This window comes from Ictalurus furcatus, chromosome 10 (assembly GCF_023375685.1).
Source record: "Ictalurus furcatus strain D&B chromosome 10, Billie_1.0, whole genome shotgun sequence".
Taxonomy (NCBI): Eukaryota; Metazoa; Chordata; class Actinopteri; order Siluriformes; family Ictaluridae; genus Ictalurus; species Ictalurus furcatus.
Genome location: NC_071264.1, coordinates 1,993,633 through 2,011,977, shown reverse-complemented (window position 1 = coordinate 2,011,977; position 18,345 = coordinate 1,993,633). Strand labels below are relative to the sequence as shown.

Below are 18,345 nucleotides of genomic sequence, written 5' to 3'. Positions count from 1 at the left end.
TTGTTGTTGTAGTAGTTGTTGTTGGTGTTGTTGAAGTAGGTGTTGTTGAAGTAGGTGTTGTTGGTGATGTTGTTGTTGTTGTTGGTGTTGTACATCCTTCATTGTCTGGCATTACACAACAATACACGTTTATTTCATAGTCAAAGCACTGCTGTTGAAGACCTTGATTTTGATTGAGACAAATTAGTCCATCTTGGGCATTACAAGTCACTACCTGACCCAACTGTGAGAGGGAAAGGTCAGGGTAGAGTTTTGCTCTGCATTCAACATTTGATGGCATGGAGCAGATCTGAGGATAAGTCTCACTTATTCTTTTTATTGGTACAATTTCACCACCATTAGGACCAGTTGTAGGAGGCCCAAAGTCCTTCCAGCCAGACCAAGAGCACTCAGGCTGGCATATTGAAGGGGGGGTGTGGTTGTTGTAGTTGTTGGTGGAGTTGTTGGAGTTGTTGTTGGTGTTGTAGTTGTTGGTGGAGTTGTTGTTGTAGTAGTTGTTGTTGGTGTTGTTGAAGTAGGTGTTGTTGAAGTAGGTGTTGTTGGTGATGTTGTTGTTGGTGGTGTTGTTGTACATGCCTTCATTGTCTGGCATTACACAACAATAGACGTTTATTTCGTAGTCAAAGCACTGCTGTTGAAGACCTTGATTTTGATTGAGACAAATTAGTCCATCTTGGGCATTACAAGTCACTACCTGACCCAACTGTGAGAGGGAAAGGTCAGGGTAGAGTTTTGCTCTGCATTCAACATTTGATGGCATGGAGCAGATCTGAGGATAAGTCTCACTTATTCTTTTTATTGGTACAATTTCACCACCATTAGGACCAGTTGTAGGAGGCCCAAAGTCCTTCCAGCCAGACCAAGAGCACTCAGGCTGGCATATTGAAGGGGGGGGTGTGGTTGTTGTAGTTGTTGGTGGAGTTGTTGGAGTTGTTGATGGTGTTGTAGTTGTTGGTGGAGTTGTTGTTGTAGTAGTTGTTGTTGGTGTTGTTGAAGTAGGTGTTGTTGGTGATGTTGTTGTTGGTGGTGGTGTTGTACATGCTTCATTGTCTGGCATTACACAACAATAGACGTTTATTTCGTAGTCAAAGCACTGCTGTTGAAGACCTTGATTTTGATTGAGACAAATTAGTCCATCTTGGGCATTACAAGTCACTACCTGACCCAACTGTGAGAGGGAAAGGTCAGGGTAGAGTTTTGCTCTGCATTCAAAATTTGATGGCATGGAGCAGATCTGAGGATAAGTCTCACTTATTCTTTTTATTGGTACAATTTCACCACCATTAGGACCAGTTGTAGGAGGCCCAAAGTCCTTCCAGCCAGACCAAGAGCACTCAGGCTGGCATATTGAAGGGGGGGGTGTGGTTGTTGTAGTTGTTGGTGGAGTTGTTGGAGTTGTTGTTGGTGTTGTAGTTGTTGGTGGAGTTGTTGTTGTAGTAGTTGTTGTTGGTGTTGTTGAAGTAGGTGTTGTTGAAGTAGGTGTTGTTGGTGATGTTGTTGTTGTTGTTGGTGTTGTACATCCTTCATTGTCTGGCATTACACAACAATACACGTTTATTTCATAGTCAAAGCACTGCTGTTGAAGACCTTGATTTTGATTGAGACAAATTAGTCCATCTTGGGCATTACAAGTCACTACCTGACCCAACTGTGAGAGGGAAAGGTCAGGGTAGAGTTTTGCTCTGCATTCAACATTTGATGGCATGGAGCAGATCTGAGGATAAGTCTCACTTATTCTTTTTATTGGTACAATTTCACCACCATTAGGACCAGTTGTAGGAGGCCCAAAGTCCTTCCAGCCAGACCAAGAGCACTCAGGCTGGCATATTGAAGGGGGGGGTGTGGTTGTTGTAGTTGTTGGTGGAGTTGTTGGAGTTGTTGTTGGTGTTGTAGTTGTTGTGGAGTTGTTGTTGTAGTAGTTGTTGTTGGTGTTGTTGAAGTAGGTGTTGTTGAAGTAGGTGTTGTTGGTGATGTTGTTGTTGGTGGTGTTGTTGTACATGCTTCATTGTCTGGCATTACACAACAATAGACGTTTATTTCGTAGTCAAAGCACTGCTGTTGAAGACCTTGATTTTGATTGAGACAAATTAGTCCATCTTGGGCATTACAAGTCACTACCTGACCCAACTGTGAGAGGGAAAGGTCAGGGTAGAGTTTTGCTCTGCATTCAACATTTGATGGCATGGAGCAGATCTGAGGATAAGTCTCACTTATTCTTTTTATTGGTACAATTTCACCACCATTAGGACCAGTTTGTAGGAGGCCCAAAGTCCTTCCAGCCAGACCAAGAGCACTCAGGCTGGCATATTGAAGGGGGGGGTGTGGTTGTTGTAGTTGTTGGTGGAGTTGTTGGAGTTGTTGTTGGTGTTGTAGTTGTTGGTGGAGTTGTTGTTGTAGTAGTTGTTGTTGGTGTTGTTGAAGTAGGTGTTGTTGAAGTAGGTGTTGTTGGTGATGTTGTTGTTGTTGTTGGTGTTGTACATCCTTCATTGTCTGGCATTACACAACAATACACGTTTATTTCATAGTCAAAGCACTGCTGTTGAAGACCTTGATTTTGATTGAGACAAATTAGTCCATCTTGGGCATTACAAGTCACTACCTGACCCAACTGTGAGAGGGAAAGGTCAGGGTAGAGTTTTGCTCTGCATTCAACATTTGATGGCATGGAGCAGATCTGAGGATAAGTCTCACTTATTCTTTTTATTGGTACAATTTCACCACCATTAGGACCAGTTGTAGGAGGCCCAAAGTCCTTCCAGCCAGACCAAGAGCACTCAGGCTGGCATATTGAAGGGGGGGGTGTGGTTGTTGTAGTTGTTGGTGGAGTTGTTGGAGTTGTTGTTGGTGTTGTAGTTGTTGGTGGAGTTGTTGTTGTAGTAGTTGTTGTTGGTGTTGTTGAAGTAGGTGTTGTTGGTGATGTTGTTGTTGGTGGTGGTGTTGTACATGCTTCATTGTCTGGCATTACACAACAATACACGTTTATTTCGTAGTCAAAGCACTGCTGTTGAAGACCTTGATTTTGATTGAGACAAATTAGTCCATCTTGGGCATTACAAGTCACTACCTGACCCAACTGTGAGAGGGAAAGGTCAGGGTAGAGTTTTGCTCTGCATTCAACATTTGATGGCATGGAGCAGATCTGAGGATAAGTCTCACTTATTCTTTTTATTGGTACAATTTCACCACCATTAGGACCAGTTGTAGGAGGCCCAAAGTCCTTCCAGCCAGACCAAGAGCACTCAGGCTGGCATATTGAAGGGGGGGGTGTGGTTGTTGTAGTTGTTGGTGGAGTTGTTGGAGTTGTTGTTGGTGTTGTAGTTGTTGGTGGAGTTGTTGTTGTAGTAGTTGTTGTTGGTGTTGTTGAAGTAGGTGTTGTTGAAGTAGGTGTTGTTGGTGATGTTGTTGTTGTTGTTGGTGTTGTACATCCTTCATTGTCTGGCATTACACAACAATACACGTTTATTTCATAGTCAAAGCACTGCTGTTGAAGACCTTGATTTTGATTGAGACAAATTAGTCCATCTTGGGCATTACAAGTCACTACCTGACCCAACTGTGAGAGGGAAAGGTCAGGGTAGAGTTTTGCTCTGCATTCAACATTTGATGGCATGGAGCAGATCTGAGGATAAGTCTCACTTATTCTTTTTATTGGTACAATTTCACCACCATTAGGACCAGTTGTAGGAGGCCCAAAGTCCTTCCAGCCAGACCAAGAGCACTCAGGCTGGCATATTGAAGGGGGGGGTGTGGTTGTTGTAGTTGTTGGTGGAGTTGTTGGAGTTGTTGTTGGTGTTGTAGTTGTTGGTGGAGTTGTTGTTGTAGTAGTTGTTGTTGGTGTTGTTGAAGTAGGTGTTGTTGAAGTAGGTGTTGTTGGTGATGTTGTTGTTGTTGGTGTTGTTGTACATGCTTCATTGTCTGGCATTACACAACAATAGACGTTTATTTCGTAGTCAAAGCACTGCTGTTGAAGACCTTGATTTTGATTGAGACAAATTAGTCCATCTTGGGCATTACAAGTCACTACCTGACCCAACTGTGAGAGGGAAAGGTCAGGGTAGAGTTTTGCTCTGCATTCAACATTTGATGGCATGGAGCAGATCTGAGGATAAGTCTCACTTATTCTTTTTATTGGTACAATTTCACCACCATTAGGACCAGTTGTAGGAGGCCCAAAGTCCTTCCAGCCAGACCAAGAGCACTCAGGCTGGCATATTGAAGGGGGGGGTGTGGTTGTTGTAGTTGTTGGTGAGTTGTTGGAGTTGTTGTTGGTGTTGTAGTTGTTGGTGGAGTTGTTGTTGTAGTAGTTGTTGTTGGTGTTGTTGAAGTAGGTGTTGTTGAAGTAGGTGTTGTTGGTGATGTTGTTGTTGTTGTTGGTGTTGTACATCCTTCATTGTCTGGCATTACACAACAATACACGTTTATTTCATAGTCAAAGCACTGCTGTTGAAGACCTTGATTTTGATTGAGACAAATTAGTCCATCTTGGGCATTACAAGTCACTACCTGACCCAACTGTGAGAGGGAAAGGTCAGGGTAGAGTTTTGCTCTGCATTCAACATTTGATGGCATGGAGCAGATCTGAGGATAAGTCTCACTTATTCTTTTTATTGGTACAATTTCACCACCATTAGGACCAGTTGTAGGAGGCCCAAAGTCCTTCCAGCCAGACCAAGAGCACTCAGGCTGGCATATTGAAGGGGGGGGTGTGGTTGTTGTAGTTGTTGGTGGAGTTGTTGGAGTTGTTTGTTGGTGTTGTAGTTGTTGGTGGAGTTGTTGTTGTAGTAGTTGTTGTTGGTGTTGTTGAAGTAGGTGTTGTTGAAGTAGGTGTTTGTTGGTGATGTTGTTTGTTGGTGGTGTTGTTGTACATGCTTCATTGTCTGGCATTACACAACAATAGACGTTTATTTCATAGTCAAAGCACTGCTGCTGAAGACCTTGATTTTGATTGAGACAAATTAGTCCATCTTGGGCATTACAAGTCACTACCTGACCCAACTGTGAGAGGGAAAGGTCAGGGTAGAGTTTTTGCTCTGCATTCAACATTTGATGGCATGGAGCAGATCTGAGGATAAGTCTCACTTATTCTTTTTATTGGTACAATTTCACCACCATTAGGACCAGTTGTAGGAGGCCCAAAGTCCTTCCAGCCAGACCAAGAGCACTCAGGCTGGCATATTGAAGGGGGGGGTGTGGTTGTTGTAGTTGTTGGTGGAGTTGTTGGAGTTGTTGTTGGTGTTTGTAGTTGTTGGTGGAGTTGTTGTTGTAGTAGTTGTTGTTGGTGTTGTTGAAAGTAGGTGTTGTTTGAAGTAGGTGTTGTTGGTGATGTTGTTGTTGTTGTTGGTGTTGTACATCCTTCATTGTCTGGCATTACACAACAATACACGTTTATTTCATAGTCAAAGCACTGCTGTTGAAGACCTTGGATTTTTGATTGAGACAAATTAGTCCATCTTGGGCATTACAAGTCACTACCTGACCCAACTGTGAGAGGGAAAGGTCAGGGTAGAGTTTTGCTCTGCATTCAACATTTGATGGCATGGAGCAGATCTGAGGATAAGTCTCACTTATTCTTTTTATTGGTACCAATTTCACCACCATTAGGACCAGTTGTAGGAGGCCCAAAGTCCTTCCAGCCAGACCAAGAGCACTCAGGCTGGCATACTTGAAGGGGGGGTGTGGTTGTTGTAGTTGTTGGTGGAGTTGTTGGAGTTGTTGTTGGTGTTGTAGTTGTTGGTGGAGTTGTTGTTGTAGTAGTTGTTGGTGTTGTTGAAGTAGGTGTTGTTGGTGATGTTGTTGTTGGTGGTGGTGTTGTACATCCTTCATGGTCTGGCATTACACAACAATACACGTTAATTTCATAGTCAAAGCACTGCTGTTGAAGACCTTGATTTTGATTGAGACAAATTAGACCATCTTGGGCATTACAAGTCACTACCTGACCCAACTGTGAGAGGGAAAGGTCAGGGTAGAGTTTTGCTCTGCATTCAACATTTGATGGCATGGAGCAGATCTGAGGATAAGTCTCACTTATTCTTTTTATTGGTACAATTTCACCACCATTAGGACCAGTTGTAGGAGGCCCAAAGTCCTTCCAGCCAGACCAAGAGCACTCAGGCTGGCATATTGAAGGGGGGGTTGTGGTTGTTGTAGTTGTTGGTGGAGTTGTTGGAGTTGTTGTTGGTGTTGTAGTTGTTGGTGGAGTTGTTGTTGTAGTAGTTGTTGTTGGTGTTGTTGAAGTAGGTGTTGTTGAAGTAGGTGTTGTTGGTGATGTTGTTGTTGTTGTTGGTGTTGTACATCCTTCATTGTCTGGCATTACACAACAATACACGTTTATTTCATAGTCAAAGCACTGCTGTTGAAGACCTTGATTTTGATTGAGACAAATTAGTCCATCTTGGGCATTACAAGTCACTACCTGACCCAACTGTGAGAGGGAAAGGTCAGGGTAGAGTTTTGCTCTGCATTCAAAATTTGATGGCATGGAGCAGATCTGAGGATAAGTCTCTCTTATTCTTTTTATTGGTACAATTTCACCACCATCAAGACCAGTTGTAGGAGGCCCAAAGTCCTTCCAGCCAGACCAAGAGCACTCAGGCTGGCATACTGAAGGGGGGGTGTGGTTGTTGTAGTTGTTGGTGGAGTTGTTGTTGTTGGTGTTGTAGTTGTTGGTGTTGTTGTTGTAGTAGTTGTTGGTGGAGTTGTTGTTGTAGTAGTTGTTGTTGGTGTTGTTGAAGTACGTGTTGTTGAAGTAGGTGTTGTTGGTGATGTTGTTGTTGTTGTTGGTGTTGAAGTAGGTGTTATTGTTGGTGGAGTTGTTGTTGTTGTAGTAGTTGTTGTTGGTGTTGTTGAAGTAGGTGTTGTTGGTGATGTTGTTGTTGGTGGTGTTGTTGGAGATGTAATTATTGTTGTTGTTGTTGTAGCAGTAGTTGTTGTTGGTGTGGTTGAAGTAGGTGTTGTTGGTGGTGTTGGAGGTTTTGTACTTGTTGGTGGTGTTGTTGAAGTAGGTGTTGTTGGTGGAGTTGTTGTTGTTGTAGTAGTCGTTGTTGGTGTTGATGGTGGTGTTGTTGTAGTAGTTGTTGTTGTTGTTGTAGTAGTTGTTGTTGGTGTTGTTGAAGTAGGTGTTGTTGAAGTAGGTGTTGTTGGTGATGTTGTTGTTGGTGGTGTTGAAGTAAGTGTTGTTGTTGGTGGAGCTGTTGTTGTAGTTGTTGTTGGTGTTGTTGAAGTAGGTGTTGTTGGTGATGTTGTTGGTGGTGTTGTTGGAGATGTAATTATTGTTGTTGTTGTTGTAGCAGTAGTTGTTGTTGGTGTTGTTGAAGTAGGTGGTGTTGTTGGTGGTGTTGGAGGTTTTGTACTTGTTGGTGGTGTTGTTGAAGTAGGTGTTGTTGGTGGAGTTGTTGTTGTTGTAGTAGTCGTTGTTGTTGTTGTTGGTGGTGGTGTTGTACATCCTTCATGGTCTGGCATTACACAACAATACACGTTAATTTCATAGTCAAAGCACTGCTGTTGAAGACCTTGATTTTGATTGAGACAAATTAGACCATCTTGGGCATTACAAGTCACTACCTGACCCAACTGTGAGAGGGAAAGGTCAGGGTAGAGTTTTGCTCTGCATTCAACATTTGATGGCGTGGAACAGATCTTAGGATAAGTCTCACGTATTCTTTTTATTGGTACAATTTCACCACCATTAGGACCAGTTGTAGGAGGCCCAAAGTCCTTCCAGCCAGACCAAGAGCACTCAGGCTGGCATGATGGAAGGTGGGTTGTGGTTGTTGTAGTTGTTGGTGTTGTTGAAGTAGGTGTTGTTGTTGGTGGAGTTGTTGTTGTTGTAGTAGTTGTTGTTGGTGTTGTTGAAGTAGGTGTTGTTGAAGTAGGTGTTGTTGGTGATGTTGTTGTTGTTGGTGGTGTTGTACATCCTTCATGGTCTGGCATTACACAACAATACACGTTAATTTCATAGTCAAAGCACTGCTGTTGAAGACCTTGATTTTGATTGAGACAAATTAGACCATCTTGGGCATTACAAGTCACTACCTGACCCAACTGTGAGAGGGAAAGGTCAGGGTAGAGTTTTGCTCTGCATTCAACATTTGATGGCATGGAACAGATCTGAGGATAAGTCTCACTTATTCTTTTTATTGGTACAATTTCACCACCATTAGGACCAGTTGTAGGAGGCCCAAAGTCCTTCCAGCCAGACCAAGAGCACTCAGGCTGGCATATTGAAGGGGGGGTTGTGGTTGTTGTAGTTGTAGGTGGAGTTGTTGGAGTTGTTGTTGTTGGTGTTGTAGTTGTTGGTGTTGTTGTTGTAGTAGTTGTTGGTGGAGTTGTTGTTGTAGTAGTTGTTGTTGGTGTTGTTGAAGTACGTGTTGTTGAAGTAGGTGTTGTTGGTGATGTTGTTGTTGTTGTTGGTGTTGAAGTAGGTGTTGTTGTTGGTGGAGTTGTTGTTGTTGTAGTAGTTGTTGTTGGTGTTGTTGAAGTAGGTGTTGTTGGTGATGTTGTTGTTGGTGGTGTTGTTGGAGATGTAATTATTGTTGTTGTTGTTGTAGCAGTAGTTGTTGTTGGTGTGGTTGAAGTAGGTGTTGTTGGTGGTGTTGGAGGTTTTGTACTTGTTGGTGGTGTTGTTGAAGTAGGTGTTGTTGGTGGAGTTGTTGTTGTTGTAGTAGTCGTTGTTGTTGTTGTTGGTGGTGGTGTTGTACATCCTTCATGGTCTGGCATTACACAACAATACACGTTAATTTCATAGTCAAAGCACTGCTGTTGAAGACCTTGATTTTGATTGAGACAAATTAGACCATCTTGGGCATTACAAGTCACTACCTGACCCAACTGTGAGAGGGAAAGGTCAGGGTAGAGTTTTGCTCTGCATTCAACATTTGATGGCATGGAACAGATCTGAGGATAAGTCTCACTTATTCTTTTTATTGGTACAATTTCACCACCATTAGGACCAGTTGTAGGAGGCCCAAAGTCCTTCCAGCCAGACCAAGAGCACTCAGGCTGGCATATTGAAGGGGGGGGTGTGGTTGTTGTAGTTGTTGGTGGAGTTGTTGGAGTTGTTGTTGGTGTTGTAGTTGTTGGTGTTGTAGTTGTTGGTGGAGTTGTTGTTGTAGTAGTTGTTGTTGGTGTTGTTGAAGTAGGTGTTGTTGGTGATGTTGTTGTTGTTGGTGGTGTTGTACATCCTTCATGGTCTGGCATTACACAACAATACACGTTAATTTCATAGTCAAAGCACTGCTGTTGAAGACCTTGATTTTGATTGAGACAAATTAGACCATCTTGGGCATTACAAGTCACTACCTGACCCAACTGTGAGAGGGAAAGGTCAGGGTAGAGTTTTGCTCTGCATTCAACATTTGATGGCATGGAACAGATCTGAGGATAAGTCTCACTTATTCTTTTTATTGGTACAATTTCACCACCATTAGGACCAGTTGTAGGAGGCCCAAAGTCCTTCCAGCCAGACCAAGAGCACTCAGGCTGGCATATTGAAGGGGGGGTTGTGGTTGTTGTAGTTGTTGGTGGAGTTGTTGGAGTTGTTGTTGTTGGTGTTGTTGTTATAGTAGTTGTTGGTGGAGTTGTTGTTGTAGTAGTTGTTGTTGGTGTTGTTGAAGTACGTGTTGTTGAAGTAGGTGTTGTTGGTGATGTTGTTGTTGTTGTTGGTGTTGAAGTAGGTGTTGTTGTTGGTGGAGTTGTTGTTGTTGTAGTAGTTGTTGTTGGTGTTGTTGAAGTAGGTGTTGTTGGTGATGTTGTTGTTGGTGGTGTTGTTGGAGATGTAATTATTGTTGTTGTTGTTGTAGCAGTAGTTGTTGTTGGTGTGGTTGAAGTAGGTGTTGTTGGTGGTGTTGGAGGTTTTGTACTTGTTGGTGGTGTTGTTGAAGTAGGTGTTGTTGGTGGAGTTGTTGTTGTTGTAGTAGTCGTTGTTGTTGTTGTTGGTGGTGGTGTTGTACATCCTTCATGGTCTGGCATTACACAACAATACACGTTAATTTCATAGTCAAAGCACTGCTGTTGAAGACCTTGATTTTGATTGAGACAAATTAGACCATCTTGGGCATTACAAGTCACTACCTGACCCAACTGTGAGAGGGAAAGGTCAGGGTAGAGTTTTGCTCTGCATTCAACATTTGATGGCATGGAACAGATCTTAGGATAAGTCTCTCTTATTCTTTTTATTGGTACAATTTCACCACCATTAGGACCAGTTGTAGGAGGCCCAAAGTCCTTCCAGCCAGACCAAGAGCACTCAGGCTGGCATGATGGAAGGGGGGTTGTGGTTGTTGTAGTTGTTGGTGGAGTTGTTGGAGTTGTTGTTGGTGTTGTAGTTGTTGGTGGAGTTGTTGTTGTAGTAGTTGTTGTTGGTGTTGTTGAAGTAGGTGTTGTTGAAGTAGGTGTTGTTGGTGATGTTGTTGTTGTTGTTGGTGTTGTACATCCTTCATTGTCTGGCATTACACAACAATACACGTTTATTTCATAGTCAAAGCACTGCTGTTGAAGACCTTGATTTTGATTGAGACAAATTAGTCCATCTTGGGCATTACAAGTCACTACCTGACCCAACTGTGAGAGGGAAAGGTCAGGGTAGAGTTTTGCTCTGCATTCAACATTTGATGGCATGGAGCAGATCTGAGGATAAGTCTCACTTATTCTTTTTATTGGTACAATTTCACCACCATTAGGACCAGTTGTAGGAGGCCCAAAGTCCTTCCAGCCAGACCAAGAGCACTCAGGCTGGCATATTGAAGGGGGGGGTGTGGTTGTTGTAGTTGTTGGTGGAGTTGTTGGAGTTGTTGTTGGTGTTGTAGTTGTTGGTGGAGTTGTTGTTGTAGTAGTTGTTGTTGGTGTTGTTGAAGTAGGTGTTGTTGAAGTAGGTGTTGTTGGTGATGTTGTTGTTGGTGGTGTTGTTGTACATGCTTCATTGTCTGGCATTACACAACAATAGACGTTTATTTCGTAGTCAAAGCACTGCTGCTGAAGACCTTGATTTTGATTGAGACAAATTAGTCCATCTTGGGCATTACAAGTCACTACCTGACCCAACTGTGAGAGGGAAAGGTCAGGGTAGAGTTTTGCTCTGCATTCAACATTTGATGGCATGGAGCAGATCTGAGGATAAGTCTCACTTATTCTTTTTATTGGTACAATTTCACCACCATTAGGACCAGTTGTAGGAGGCCCAAAGTCCTTCCAGCCAGACCAAGAGCACTCAGGCTGGCATATTGAAGGGGGGGTGTGGTTGTTGTAGTTGTTGGTGGAGTTGTTGGAGTTGTTGTTGGTGTTGTAGTTGTTGGTGGAGTTGTTGTTGTAGTAGTTGTTGTTGGTGTTGTTGAAGTAGGTGTTGTTGAAGTAGGTGTTGTTGGTGATGTTGTTGTTGTTGTTGGTGTTGTACATCCTTCATTGTCTGGCATTACACAACAATACACGTTTATTTCATAGTCAAAGCACTGCTGTTGAAGACCTTGATTTTGATTGAGACAAATTAGTCCATCTTGGGCATTACAAGTCACTACCTGACCCAACTGTGAGAGGGAAAGGTCAGGGTAGAGTTTTGCTCTGCATTCAACATTTGATGGCATGGAGCAGATCTGAGGATAAGTCTCACTTATTCTTTTTTATTGGTACAATTTCACCACCATTAGGACCAGTTGTAGGAGGCCCAAAGTCCTTCCAGCCAGACCAAGAGCACTCAGGCTGGCATATTGAAGGGGGGGGTGTGGTTGTTGTAGTTGTTGGTGGAGTTGTTGGAGTTGTTGTTGGTGTTGTAGTTGTTGGTGGAGTTGTTGTTGTAGTAGTTGTTGGTGTTGTTGAAGTAGGTGTTGTTGGTGATGTTGTTGTTGGTGGTGGTGTTGTACATCCTTCATGGTCTGGCATTACACAACAATACACGTTAATTTCATAGTCAAAGCACTGCTGTTGAAGACCTTGATTTTGATTGAGACAAATTAGACCATCTTGGGCATTACAAGTCACTACCTGACCCAACTGTGAGAGGGAAAGGTCAGGGTAGAGTTTTGCTCTGCATTCAACATTTGATGGCATGGAGCAGATCTGAGGATAAGTCTCACTTATTCTTTTTATTGGTACAATTTCACCACCATTAGGACCAGTTGTAGGAGGCCCAAAGTCCTTCCAGCCAGACCAAGAGCACTCAGGCTGGCATATTGAAGGGGGGTTGTGGTTGTTGTAGTTGTTGGTGGAGTTGTTGGAGTTGTTGTTGGTGTTGTAGTTGTTGGTGGAGTTGTTGTTGTAGTAGTTGTTGTTGGTGTTGTTGAAGTAGGTGTTGTTGAAGTAGGTGTTGTTGGTGATGTTGTTGTTGTTGTTGGTGTTGTACATCCTTCATTGTCTGGCATTACACAACAATACACGTTTATTTCATAGTCAAAGCACTGCTGTTGAAGACCTTGATTTTGATTGAGACAAATTAGTCCATCTTGGGCATTACAAGTCACTACCTGACCCAACTGTGAGAGGGAAAGGTCAGGGTAGAGTTTTGCTCTGCATTCAAAATTTGATGGCATGGAGCAGATCTGAGGATAAGTCTCTCTTATTCTTTTTATTGGTACAATTTCACCACCATCAAGACCAGTTGTAGGAGGCCCAAAGTCCTTCCAGCCAGACCAAGAGCACTCAGGCTGGCATACTGAAGGGGGGGGTGTGGTTGTTGTAGTTGTTGGTGGAGTTGTTGTTGTTGGTGTTGTAGTTGTTGTGTTGTTGTTGTAGTAGTTGTTGGTGGAGTTGTTGTTGTAGTAGTTGTTGTTTGGTGTTGTTGAAGTACGTGTTGTTGAAGTAGGTGTTGTTGGTGATGTTGTTGTTGTTGTTGGTGTTGAAGTAGGTGTTATTGTTGGTGGAGTTGTTGTTGTTGTAGTAGTTGTTGTTGGTGTTGTTGAAGTAGGTGTTGTTGGTGATGTTGTTGTTGGTGGTGTTGTTGGAGATGTAATTATTGTTGTTGTTGTTGTAGCAGTAGTTTGTTGTTGGTGTGGTTGAAGTAGGTGTTGTTGGTGGTGTTGGAGGTTTTGTACTTGTTGGTGGTGTTGTTGAAGTAGGTGTTGTTGGTGGAGTTGTTGTTGTTGTAGTAGTCGTTGTTGGTGTTGATGGTGGTGTTGTTGTAGTAGTTGTTGTTGTTGTTGTAGTAGTTGTTGTTGGTGTTGTTGAAGTAGGTGTTGTTGAAGTAGGTGTTGTTGGTGATGTTGTTGTTGGTGGTGTTGAAGTAAGTGTTGTTGTTGGTGGAGCTGTTGTTGTAGTTGTTGTTGGTGTTGTTGAAGTAGGTGTTGTTGGTGATGTTGTTGGTGGTGTTGTTGGAGATGTAATTATTGTTGTTGTTGTTGTAGCAGTAGTTGTTGTTGGTGTTGTTGAAGTAGGTGGTGTTGTTGGTGGTGTTGGAGGTTTTGTACTTGTTGGTGGTGTTGTTGAAGTAGGTGTTGTTGGTGGAGTTGTTGTTGTTGTAGTAGTCGTTGTTTGTTGTTGTTGGTGGTGGTGTTGTACATCCTTCATGGTCTGGCATTACACAACAATACACGTTAATTTCATAGTCAAAGCACTGCTGTTGAAGACCTTGATTTTGATTGAGACAAATTAGACCATCTTGGGCATTACAAGTCACTACCTGACCCAACTGTGAGAGGGAAAGGTCAGGGTAGAGTTTTGCTCTGCATTCAACATTTGATGGCGTGGAACAGATCTTAGGATAAGTCTCACGTATTCTTTTTATTGGTACAATTTCACCACCATTAGGACCAGTTGTAGGAGGCCCAAAGTCCTTCCAGCCAGACCAAGAGCACTCAGGCTGGCATGATGGAAGGTGGGTTGTGGTTGTTGTAGTTGTTGTGTTGTTGAAGTAGGTGTTGTTGTTGGTGGAGTTGTTGTTGTTGTAGTAGTTGTTGTTGGTGTTGTTGAAGTAGGTGTTGTTGAAGTAGGTGTTGTTGGTGATGTTGTTGTTGTTGGTGGTGTTGTACATCCTTCATGGTCTGGCATTACACAACAATACACGTTAATTTCATAGTCAAAGCACTGCTGTTGAAGACCTTGATTTTGATTGAGACAAATTAGACCATCTTGGGCATTACAAGTCACTACCTGACCCAACTGTGAGAGGGAAAGGTCAGGGTAGAGTTTTGCTCTGCATTCAACATTTGATGGCATGGAACAGATCTGAGGATAAGTCTCACTTATTCTTTTTATTGGTACAATTTCACCACCATTAGGACCAGTTGTAGGAGGCCCAAAGTCCTTCCAGCCAGACCAAGAGCACTCAGGCTGGCATATTGAAGGGGGGGTTGTGGTTGTTGTAGTTGTAGGTGGAGTTGTTGGAGTTGTTGTTGTTGGTGTTGTAGTTGTTGGTGTTGTTGTTGTAGTAGTTGTTGGTGGAGTTGTTGTTGTAGTAGTTGTTGTTGGTGTTGTTGAAGTACGTGTTGTTGAAGTAGGTGTTGTTGGTGATGTTGTTGTTGTTGTTGGTGTTGAAGTAGGTGTTGTTGTTGGTGGAGTTGTTGTTGTTGTAGTAGTTGTTGTTGGTGTTGTTGAAGTAGGTGTTGTTGGTGATGTTGTTGTTGGTGGTGTTGTTGGAGATGTAATTATTGTTGTTGTTGTTGTAGCAGTAGTTGTTGTTGGTGTGGTTGAAGTAGGTGTTGTTGTGGTGTTGGAGGTTTTGTACTTGTTGGTGGTGTTGTTGAAGTAGGTGTTGTTGGTGGAGTTGTTGTTGTTGTAGTAGTCGTTGTTGTTGTTGTTGGTGGTGGTGTTGTACATCCTTCATGGTCTGGCATTACACAACAATACACGTTAATTTCATAGTCAAAGCACTGCTGTTGAAGACCTTGATTTTGATTGAGACAAATTAGACCATCTTGGGCATTACAAGTCACTACCTGACCCAACTGTGAGAGGGAAAGGTCAGGGTAGAGTTTTGCTCTGCATTCAACATTTGATGGCATGGAACAGATCTGAGGATAAGTCTCACTTATTCTTTTTATTGGTACAATTTCACCACCATTAGGACCAGTTGTAGGAGGCCCAAAGTCCTTCCAGCCAGACCAAGAGCACTCAGGCTGGCATATTGAAGGGGGGGTGTGGTTGTTGTAGTTGTTGGTGGAGTTGTTGGAGTTGTTGTTGGTGTTGTAGTTGTTGGTGTTGTAGTTGTTGGTGGAGTTGTTGTTGTAGTAGTTGTTGTTGGTGTTGTTGAAGTAGGTGTTGTTGGTGATGTTGTTGTTGTTGGTGGTGTTGTACATCCTTCATGGTCTGGCATTACACAACAATACACGTTAATTTCATAGTCAAAGCACTGCTGTTGAAGACCTTGATTTTGATTGAGACAAATTAGACCATCTTGGGCATTACAAGTCACTACCTGACCCAACTGTGAGAGGGAAAGGTCAGGGTAGAGTTTTGCTCTGCATTCAACATTTGATGGCATGGAACAGATCTGAGGATAAGTCTCACTTATTCTTTTTATTGGTACAATTTCACCACCATTAGGACCAGTTGTAGGAGGCCCAAAGTCCTTCCAGCCAGACCAAGAGCACTCAGGCTGGCATATTGAAGGGGGGGTTGTGGTTGTTGTAGTTGTTGGTGGAGTTGTTGGAGTTGTTGTTGTTGGTGTTGTTGTTATAGTAGTTGTTGGTGGAGTTGTTGTTGTAGTAGTTGTTGTTGGTGTTGTTGAAGTACGTGTTGTTGAAGTAGGTGTTGTTGGTGATGTTGTTGTTGTTGTTGGTGTTGAAGTAGGTGTTGTTGTTGGTGGAGTTGTTGTTGTTGTAGTAGTTGTTGTTGGTGTTGTTGAAGTAGGTGTTGTTGGTGATGTTGTTGTTGGTGGTGTTGTTGGAGATGTAATTATTGTTGTTGTTGTTGTAGCAGTAGTTGTTGTTGGTGTGGTTGAAGTAGGTGTTGTTGGTGGTGTTGGAGGTTTTGTACTTGTTGGTGGTGTTGTTGAAGTAGGTGTTTTGTTGTGGAGTTGTTGTTGTTGTAGTAGTCGTTGTTGTTGTTGTTGGTGGTGGTGTTGTACATCCTTCATGGTCTGGCATTACACAACAATACACGTTAATTTCATAGTCAAAGCACTGCTGTTGAAGACCTTGATTTTGATTGAGACAAATTAGACCATCTTGGGCATTACAAGTCACTACCTGACCCAACTGTGAGAGGGAAAGGTCAGGGTAGAGTTTTGCTCTGCATTCAACATTTGATGGCATGGAACAGATCTTAGGATAAGTCTCTCTTATTCTTTTTATTGTACAATTTCACCACCATTAGGACCAGTTGTAGGAGGCCCAAAGTCCTTCCAGCCAGACCAAGAGCACTCAGGCTGGCATGATGGAAGGGGGGTGTGGTTGTTGTAGTTGTTGGTGGAGTTGTTGGAGTTGTTGTTGGTGGTGTTGTAGTTGTTGGTGTTGTTGTTGTAGTAGTTGTTGGTGGAGTTGTTGTTGTAGTAGTTGTTGTTGGTGTTGTTGAAGTACGTGTTGTTGAAGTAGGTGTTGTTGGTGATGTTGTTGTTGGTGTTGAAGTAGGTGTTGTTGTTGGTGGAGTTGTTGTTATTGTTGTTGGTGTTGTTGAAGTAGGTGTTGTTGGTGATGTTGTTGGTGGTGTTGTTGGAGATGTAATTATTGTTGTTGTTGTTGTAGCAGTAGTTGTTGTTGGTGTTGTTGAAGTAGGTGTTGTTGTTGGTGGTGTTGGGGTTTTGTACTTGTTGGTGGTGTTGTTGAAGTAGGTGTTGTTGTTGAGTTGTTGTTGTTGTAGTAGTCGTTGTTGTTGTTGTTGGGGTGGTGTTGTACATCCTTCATGGTCTGGCATTACACAACAATACACGTTAATTTCATAGTCAAAGCACTGCTGTTGAAGACCTTGATTTTGATTGAGACAAATTAGACCATCTTGGGCATTACAAGTCACTACCTGACCCAACTGTGAGAGGGAAAGGTCAGGGTAGAGTTTTGCTCTGCATTCAACATTTGATGGCGTGGAACAGATCTTAGGATAAGTCTCACTTATTCTTTTTATTGGTACAATTTCACCACCATTAGGACCAGTTGTAGGAGGCCCAAAGTCCTTCCAGCCAGACCAAGAGCACTCAGGCTGGCATATTGAAGGGGGGGGTGTGGTTGTTGTAGTTGTTGGTGTTGTTGAAGTAGGTGTTGTTGTTGGTGGAGTTGTTGTTGTTGTAGTAGTTGTTGTTGGTGTTGTTGAAGTAGGTGTTGTTGGTGATGTTGTTGGTGTTGTTGTTGGAGATGTAATTATTGTTGTTGTTGTAGCAGTAGTTGTTGGTGTTGTTGAAGTAGGTGTTGTTGTTGGTGGTGTTGGCGGTTTTGTACTTGTTGGTGGTGTTGTAGTTGTTGTTGGAGTTGTAGTTATTGGTGTTGTTGTTGCTCGAGTAGTCGTTGTTGTTGGTGTATTTGTTGTTGCACATTCTATTGGCTTACAACATTTTGCTTTTACCTCATAATCAAGACATATTAGAGTTTGATATTTGTTTTGACAAAGTAAACCAGAGGTACTGCATGTAACATTTTGGTCTAATTCCGATAATGGTACACCTGGATAACGCACAGCTTGACACTTGACTTCAGCTGGTTTTTCACATACTTTATAGCGCCCTGATTTAATGATGTTCTTGATAGTTTCATTGTCCCCTCCTTCTGGCCCATATTCAGGATAATCAACATTCATCCATGGTGTCCAGGAACATTCTTCACAATGTGGTCTTGTTTGGGTGGTTACCTTTATTGTGGTTGGTACTGATTTTGTTGGTGATGTGCAGTGGCTCTTATCACAGCAGTAAACTCGTATTTGGTAGTTCAAACATAATGGAAATGGGCCTGATTGTTCTTCATTTTTGCATATCAAACCTATGTTAACATTACATTCCACATTCTGTCCAACTTCACTTATGTTTTTATTTGGATACTTTTCTGCACGGCATTGAATTTGGGATGGTTGCTCACAGATCCTGTAACCAGCAGCTCTAATATTTTGGTATGTTTCAGAGTCACCTCCACTGGTACCAGGGGTTGGGAATGTTGTGTCCAACCATTCTGACCATTCACATGATTGCTGGCATGTACTGGATGTTGGTCCAGTTGTAGTTGCTGGTTGTGAAGACACAGGAGTACTGGGGCGTATAGTTGGCACTGAAATACAAACACATTTCATACATTCAAAGAATATTTTTTTTAAATCCAAAATGTATAGCAGGGATATTGTTTCACACATTAATTAGAATCTTTTTATCTGTTCCTCATTTCAGTCTACTTTCTTGTTTATCTTTCATGATTTAGCAATAAATATAGTCATTTCATATTTTGATTTTACTCTGTACTATTTCACGTATAAATTATTTCGAATTTTTCTAAATAAGCCTTTGTCTTT

The 18,345-nt window shown here is 42.4% G+C and overlaps 2 protein-coding genes and 2 pseudogenes across 2 annotated transcripts; all 4 read right to left on the bottom strand.

Annotated features, from left to right (window-relative positions):
• Positions 1–5,819: 5,819 nt before the first annotated feature.
• LOC128613860 (salivary glue protein Sgs-3) lies at positions 5,820–7,499 on the bottom strand. The gene is made up of 2 exons (XM_053634995.1): positions 6,647–7,499; positions 5,820–5,826 (listed from the first exon to the last, which is right to left on the bottom strand). The coding sequence occupies exons 1-2, from the start codon at positions 7,459–7,461 to the stop codon at positions 5,820–5,822; spliced, it is 822 nt and encodes a 273-aa protein (XP_053490970.1). The 5' UTR covers positions 7,462–7,499.
• Positions 7,500–7,918: 419 nt separating this feature from the next.
• Positions 7,919–11,105, bottom strand: LOC128613859 (mucin-5B-like). Its single transcript, XM_053634994.1, has 2 exons — positions 8,732–11,105; positions 7,919–7,925 (listed from the first exon to the last, which is right to left on the bottom strand). The coding sequence occupies exons 1-2, from the start codon at positions 11,095–11,097 to the stop codon at positions 7,919–7,921; spliced, it is 2,373 nt and encodes a 790-aa protein (XP_053490969.1). The 5' UTR covers positions 11,098–11,105.
• Positions 11,106–11,857: 752 nt separating this feature from the next.
• LOC128613858 (mucin-2-like) lies at positions 11,858–14,794 on the bottom strand (annotated as a pseudogene).
• A 1,391-nt stretch (positions 14,795–16,185) lies between these two features.
• Positions 16,186–17,386, bottom strand: LOC128613857 (mucin-2-like; annotated as a pseudogene).
• Between the last annotated feature and the right edge of the window lie 959 nt (positions 17,387–18,345).